We start from the raw sequence: 7,500 nt of genomic DNA, 5'->3' as shown, positions 1-7,500 counted from the left end.
GCTTCACCCCTGCTCAGTGGAGTTTTATGAAGTGACGGAGCTTCAGAGCCTGCGCGGTGAGACCAGGCCAGAGTGGCTGTGAGAGACGTGTGTGGGCGCCTCACTTCTTTTATGTAAAAGCATAACGCATTTATATGTAGTTTCTGTTGTTTAATGAAACTGTGTTTTTTTGTGCTCGGATTTAAACCACGTCCCCAGCATCCCGAGGTGTTACTAACAGGTCAACCTGCCCCATAGAGATACACACATGTAATAAATCAGTGAATTCCTGCACCACAATGTCCACTGAGTCACCGCTGAAGGGCATTCCTTTTATACAGGAAGTTCATAGTTTTCATGTTTCAGATAAACCCTAAACTCTGAGTCATTATTAGTCAGTCTTTCGTGTTCATAGCCAATTGGAGAGTAAAAATACCGTTTCCATGACGTCATGCTGTGCTGTTTTTCATTGACTCCTCCAGAGGACTCGTCCTCCTCTTTTGTGGCGTGCGCCCCCGGCCTGCCCCCCTGCTGTATGGCGCTGCGATCTTCCACCCACTCGGCTGTTCCCACCCGTGCCCCTGTGCCCTGGACCCTGATCCCCCCCCCGGTAACTGTTTCCAGGCATCAGACGCCCCCTTCTCCTTGTTCTGCCTCTTTCCACCTACAGCCAGCATCCCTCGCGCTCTCTCTCTCTCTCCCGCTTTCTCCCGCTCCCTCTCTCCTTCTCTCTCTCCCTCTCTCTCTATCTCTCTCTCACTCTCTCTCCCTCTTTCTCCCGCTCCCTCTCTCCTTCTCTCTCTCCCTCTCCCTCTATCTCTCTCTCTCACTCTCTCTCCCTCTTTCTCCCACTCCCTCTCTCCTTCTCTCTCTCCCTCTCTCTGTATCTCTCTCTCTCACTCTCTCTCCCGCTTTCTCCCGCTCCCTCTCTCCTTCTCTCTCTCCCTCTCCCTCTATCTCTCTCTCTCACTCTCTCTCCCTCTTTCTCCCGCTCCCTCTCTCCTTCTCTCTCTCCCTCTCTCTGTATCTCCCTCTTTCCGCCACTCCCTCTCTCCTTCTCTCGGTCGCTCACTAATTCTCCTCCTCTTTCGCTTTGTCTCTCTTTCTCTCTTTTTCTCTCTCTTTCTATGATCCTGTGTGTTTAATTACCGATACATACATCCTGTTTATCATTGGCCTCTTGTTACCTTTGAACCCTAACAGTGGCCTTTAAACCATTTTAAAGGGGAAGGGGCAGTTGTAATTACCCGCTTGCCAAGACGTCTGTGTTTATTTTTTCAAGGAGGTGATGAAAGACTTTCCCAAGCTTTTCCAGGGTACTGCAATACATCTGAACGAACGAGGCAACTTCCCCAATTAGTTTCACCTGTTGACAGATGGGCCATTAGCGCTGAGGTGCTGTATCGTCATAGAACTAAACGTTTTCCATAATCCCGTCTGTGTAACGTCTCCTCCAGGCCCTTAGTGCCTGGTAAAGAGAACATTCTGCAATCATTGTGGGAGGAGGGTGGTGTGTGTGTGCATGACAGATAGCTATGAGAGATGAAAACAATGCCACAGTAGCCAGGAGTGTGAAGCGCGGCTCTGTGTGTGTGCAACGGAGCGTGGTCCGGACAGGCCGTGCCCCTCGGAGCGCCTCGTCAGCATGGAACGCCGCCTAGGCAGGTCAACACGAAAAGAAGAAAAAATAAATAAATTAGAGCCGCCAGCAACGAACCGCTTGGCCTTTATAATGTTCAGAACTGTTGAGAGCATTAGGAGACACACTGAAGATGAGGTTTAGCTGAAGATGAAGCCGTCCTGTAGAGTCCCTACATGCTGACAGAAAGCAATGCCTTGAGTGTTCTTACTTCTCTGTGTGCAGAAAAGGCCAAACCGTCACCAAGCTGTCATGATGGAGGGCCTTGGTATCGGACTTCTGCGACTAGCCGCTTTCACGGCAGGTAACAGATTAGACACGTGTGGGCACTGCCACAGACGAAAAAAAAATGAAACCAGCCTTTTCTAACCCGTCTCAAACCCATATGATGCAGACATAAGACCCTGTGCATGGAATAACCTTCCAAGACGTAGACGTTTGTTCAAAATGTATGCGCTCGTTAGAAGACTTCTGTGACGAGCATGCCGTTATGTGATTGAATAACGAAGTTTGAAGTTCCGATTCAGAACAAATCCAACAGGTTTATGGCGCTTTGCAATTATAATTATAAGTCATAATACCATTATAATGCTCTTGTACCTGCCAGCTGTACAGCTTCTGTAAGGAATCCTTTGTGTGCTAGCTCAGGGTTCTGCGGTAAACATAGAGTCCTTTATGTGCTAGCTCAGGGTTGCGGGGTAAACATAGCCAGAGTTCGGAGACAAGCAGAAAACAGTTCAGCCGAGTGACACTGCTGTCTTCCTGACACCTGTGAAGCCCTCGTCCTGCTGTGTCCTGTTGTCACGGGACTGGAGCTGAACCCAAACGTCAGAGAAGTCGTCCTGACAGCCAACCAGTCCTTCACAATTACGTGTTCTGGCTGGGGACCTGTGACCTGGCTCTTCAGACAAGACAAGAACGTCCCGGCGGTCCGCACAGAAGACAGGAGCGCCTCTTCCAGCACTCTTTCCTTGGAGAACGTGACGTGGAGGCACACAGGGGTGTACGAATGCTTTGAAAATGAGACTGCGGAGACCAGAGAGGTGGCCATCTACGTGCCTGGTGAGAAGCAAAGCCGCCATTTCAGTGTGTGTTTTTGTACAGTCACAGATCCACGTGTGACAGTAATTCCAGTCAGAAACTTACAAATGACGTTTACAACTAACACATTAGCACGTGATCTATTAATGAAGAGTGTGGTATGGTTATTGATCCGATGTGCCCCTGACGCTGTCCTCCACCAGATCCCGACGTGTGGTTTCTGGAGAGCGAGTACTACATGGTCACCAAAACGGGAGACGTGGCCACCATCCCATGCCTCGTGACAGACCCCAACATAACCGTGAGCCTGTACGACAAGGAGACAGACACCCGTGTGAGGGGGTACTACGCCCCCAGCATGGGCTACACGGCCCAGCTCAATGACACCACCTACAGATGCAAAGCAGAGCTGGCCGGGAAGGACATGTGGTCTGAGCTCTACTACGTCTACACCATCTACGGTGTGTGTCATACGAGAGAGACAATGCATTAAGGAGATTTAGGATTTAATGTTTAATAGTTCGTATTTAATCCCTTAGAATTAAGTCTTCTTGTAAGCCTTTAATGTATGGTTTGGTCTGTGAAATTCATTACTTGCGATGAAGTGTTTCAACACTGTAACTGCACTGAAATGTGACCAAAGTTGACATATAGACACTAAACATTCACACTTCACGCATGTACTGCTTTATATACAGTGTAAATGGCATTGGTTTATGTACTATGTAGTGCACTATAGACGTTGTAAATGACATTGGTTCATGTCTTGTGTAGTGCACTATGTATGGTGCAAATAACTCGAGTCAAACCATGTGCAGTGCAGTATATATGGTATAAATAGCATTGATTTATGTCCTGTGTAGTGCACTACATGAGGATTTAACCAATATATTGAAATCTGGCCAGTTAAAAAGGCTTTTTCAATCTATTATATGATTTATTTTTCTGGCCTGTGTTGTCTGACACTTACCATACATTTTGTAACCCCACTAAACCCCAGTTAGGGTTTGGGGTTTAGTGGTCAGTTCAAGAGGACTGGGGTCCTCAGCAGGGACTTCGGTTGCTAGGCGACAGCACAGGAGTGACCTGCAGACAGCTCCACATGTGTGCCCCATCTGCTAAACTTCCTGTCATTTCTTTTGCTACCCATAATTTCTCTCCCCTTCCCTTTCATAAACAGATGATTTGTAAAAAGGCAGCGTTAAAACAATGCTTGTCTTGTATGGGTTTGTGTGTGTGTGTGTGTGTGTGTGTGTGTGTGTGTGTGTGTGTGTGTGTGTGTGTGTGTGTGTGTGTGGTGCACATGGCCGCAGTGCCTGAAATGCTGGACGCCCACATAAATGCCTCAAAGACGATGCTGAAACAGGGCGAGGCTCTGAGTGTGAACTGCACCGCCAACGGCGTGGAGCTCGTCTACTTCTCCTGGGACTTCCCGAACAAAGACGTGAGTGGGCTGAAATCACAACTCATCGCCTTCCTATTCCCCGTTTCGTTTCGAAGCCGCGACCCCTCTGGAGTAGCTCCAACGGCCCAAATTACATCAAGATGTGCTGCCACACCTCAACTTTGAGAAGGTTTTTCTGAATAACGTGTTTTATTAAAGTTTTATGTCTGTTGGAGGAGATGGGTGTGGAGGAGGCAGACAGTGAGAAGGAAAAGCCTCTCTGCTAGGACTTACCTTGCTAGACACCCCTGCCACGTTTCCCGCCAAGGCGTGTTTGCTGTTGTGTGCCTTCGGTGGTTATCAGAGAACATCAGTCCTGTCATTTCAGCCGTGTTTCACAGATGATCCAAGCTTTCATCCTTACCATTTAGACCCACACATGAATCATGTATAGCACGGAGTGCGCTGTGAGTTTTGTTTTCACCGAGTCCTCGTCACTCTCTAAATCAGGTTTGCTGGCGTGAGAATGCAGCCAGGCCTGCTATATGTGTGTTTGATATCTGAAAGCACAAATCCGTCTCCTGTGTCCACCCACATTTAACGTTTGTCTTCGGCTGGAGTGATTTGGGAGCAGAGACGCGGCCAGAGTGCTCAGCTGCAGGGACCCTCCCGTTGAACTGCTGAGGGCTTAGAACAGCAGAAGAACAGGCTCTGCCCTCTGATTGGCCCATGAAGGAGTTGACAGGATTTCCCTCACAGTCATAAAGTGCTAAATGCAGAAAGCAGTGATCATTCAAAAGGACATTTGCTTGTAGACCAAAAAAAAAATCCAAAACACTTTTGTATTGACTTCCAATGGCGTATGCATTGAGCTGCCAATCAGAATATCCTCCACGAGCATGTGGCCAGTATATGTGCCAGTATATGTAAACACAGTGCCTAAGTGCTCTGGCTAACGGGTGCAGTCTCGCACGCCATGCAACATAACGCCCTGCATAGATTTTAAAATGCCACTCTGCTGCCAGCCAGTTCACCCAGTGGCTGGGATCCCACTTCTGCGTCCTTCACCTGCACCCTTTTAACCAATCGCCTGCTTCCACATGACCTCTGTGACTTTCTGACCCTCAGGCGGGGGACGTGGAGCCCCTGACAGATGTCCTGTCGACCACGAGCATGCGCTCCTGCCTGAACATCTCCAGCGCCACGCCGTCCCACTCTGGACAGTATGTGTGCCACGTGAAGGAGGACGTGGGCAACCAGAATGCCTCGGCCAGCATCGAGGTCACCGTGCTGGGTGAGCGCACGCAAACGCCCTCGCCCCTATACTCTGCCCGCTTACTGGGCCGGTCGGAGACACAGGTGTGAGAGACGCAGGGCTTTTTATGTTTGCCCCAATCAAATGCCTAAAATATCGCAAGGAAACACACATGAAGGAATGTTTCAGTAAATGGGATTAGGACGGATTAGGGGGCTGATATAGGCGACCCCGTCACTTCATAATCTTGGTGAAAAAAAAAACACACACACGTTCGAAAGGCGACGTCACGCGTTCGCCAAACTGCGCGGGCATCGCTTTCCGGACAGAGCACGCCCAAAGCGAAGCTTCCAGCAGGAGCCTAGTTAACGCCGGCCCCTCCGACCCTCTCTCACCGTGCCCGCTGTGGAGCCCAGCACACGTGAACGTTTACATTCTTCTGAGATGAGGTTATATTTAAGCAACACCACCCCACACACCCCCACCCACCCACCCACCCTTTCCAAGCCTGAAGCTCCACACTGTGTATCTCCTTTAGGTTTAACCCCCCGTCCCTGCAACCGAGATGGCCAGCAGCACACTGAGCGACTGTAAGGACGTGCAGGAGGGGCAGGGGGCGCGAGAGGCAGATGAATGGAAGGCTTTGTGAGAGCATCCACGCGCCTGCACTCTCGCGCTCGTTTCCACTCCCGTAATGCACTCGGCAAAGCACATTACAGGCTTCGGTGCTTGTAATGTGCTTTCCAAAGTGTGCTAAAGTGCAGAAAGTGGTAATGAAGCTGCTTTTAGGGGTGAATTATGCATGGAAATGTGATGATTAGGTTTAGGAAGCTTGGGAATGAGCGTGCAGCCTTCAGAGCGGTCAGGTTTTTAACCTGCATTTGTGTTTTTGGTGAATACAAAACCTTCCCAAATTACATCAGATAGAAAGTCACACTGTGGTGATAAGCTGCTGGCCTGGACTACCCAGACTTTCTGACTTCTAGGAGTCTCGCCGAGTTGATTTACGCCCGGGTTTCTGAACCCAAGCTGCTTTAGGAGCTCAGTTCTCACCCTAGAGTTCTGCAGGCCAGGCAGAAGTGGGGAGATTGATGGATGTGTCTTGCATCGCTGTGCAGAGAGAGGCTTCGTGCAGCTCAGTTCATTCCAGAGCCCCAACGTCTCGGCGCAGCTGCACGAGAACGTGCAGCTGAGGGTGACGGTGGAGGGCTACCCCAAACCCCACATCCGCTGGAGCAAGGGCGGTGCCGTCATCGCCGGAGACAACATCATCAACACCAGACAGGAGCACGAGATCAGGTCACCACAGGCTTGTGTGCATCGCCAGCAAATTCATCACACCACCAAGTCCTGCTTTGTAAATTGTCCTTTGTATTAGGTGACAAATATTTAGTTCATGCTTTTATCCAACTTACCATTATGACTGAATACTTCTTGAGTAATTGAGGGTTAAGGGTCTTGCTCAGGGGCCCAACAGTGGGAAACTTGGCAGTGGTGGGACTTGAACTGGCAACTTTCTGATTTCTAGTCCAGTACCTTAACCACTGAGCTACCACTGAAACTTTCACGTGCCCCTCTCTCCTGTAGGTACATCAGCACCTTGACATTAGTGAGAGTCCGGCTGGACCAGAAAGGTCACTACACCATCCATGTTTCCAACGAAGATGATTCCAAAGAGATGACTTTTGACCTAGAGGTTAAAGGTGAGAACGCCATCCGCCTCACTCCCTCATTCCCGAACAGATGGGCGCGGCGTGGACGCTGTCCCCTGCGCTGGCCTCGTGGGTCTCTCTAAAGGGTTTCCCCCTCTGCGTTCAGTCCCCCCACAGATAACAGAGCTGACGGACCACCACCCCCCAGGCCAAAAGCACGTGGTCACCTGTACAGCAGAAGGCGTCCCCTCTCCCGTCATCCAGTGGTTCAGCTGCGACAGTGTGCACAAGTGAGCGCATCACCTGTAATATTTTACAGTCCATCATTTCACCGTGTGGGGACTCCCATGCATTAATAATCATGTTAACTGTAAAGGTACAGCAGCACACACACATAACGGGTCATGATATGTGCGTGTTGCTACCTTCGTAGCCGTTGCGTAAACCTACAGTCTTTATGGGCCTTCTTTGATGTGCGTTACCGTGCGTACGGTCCTCAGCACGCCCACGGTAACGTAAGCCAGTCCATTATGGGCAACCCTGAGCTCCT

General features: G+C 49.9%; 1 protein-coding gene across 4 annotated transcripts in view; it reads left to right on the top strand.

Moving 5' to 3' along the window:
- The window catches only part of pdgfrb (platelet-derived growth factor receptor, beta polypeptide), a 28,895-nt gene that overhangs the window by 10,442 nt on the left and 10,953 nt on the right, over window positions 1-7,500 (top strand). For 3 of the 4 annotated variants that reach the window (XM_081712963.1, XM_081712966.1, XM_081712962.1), the window contains 9 exons: window positions 462-589; window positions 1,844-1,922; window positions 2,396-2,680; window positions 2,863-3,120; window positions 3,973-4,103; window positions 5,172-5,337; window positions 6,417-6,597; window positions 6,886-7,001; window positions 7,117-7,240. In XM_081712963.1, coding sequence (XP_081569089.1) covers window positions 515-589; window positions 1,844-1,922; window positions 2,396-2,680; window positions 2,863-3,120; window positions 3,973-4,103; window positions 5,172-5,337; window positions 6,417-6,597; window positions 6,886-7,001; window positions 7,117-7,240 — 1,415 coding nt within the window. In that variant the 5' untranslated portion in view covers window positions 462-514. The remainder of the gene's footprint in view (window positions 1-461; window positions 590-1,843; window positions 1,923-2,395; window positions 2,681-2,862; window positions 3,121-3,972; window positions 4,104-5,171; window positions 5,338-6,416; window positions 6,598-6,885; window positions 7,002-7,116; window positions 7,241-7,500) is intronic. The other variant, XM_081712964.1, reaches the window with a different exon arrangement.

Source organism: Electrophorus electricus, chromosome 4, assembly GCF_041902795.1.
Source record: "Electrophorus electricus isolate QZ-2024a chromosome 4, ASM4190279v1, whole genome shotgun sequence".
In the NCBI taxonomy this organism is placed as follows: Eukaryota; Metazoa; Chordata; class Actinopteri; order Gymnotiformes; family Gymnotidae; genus Electrophorus; species Electrophorus electricus.
This window is presented reverse-complemented; position numbering and strand designations above follow the sequence as displayed.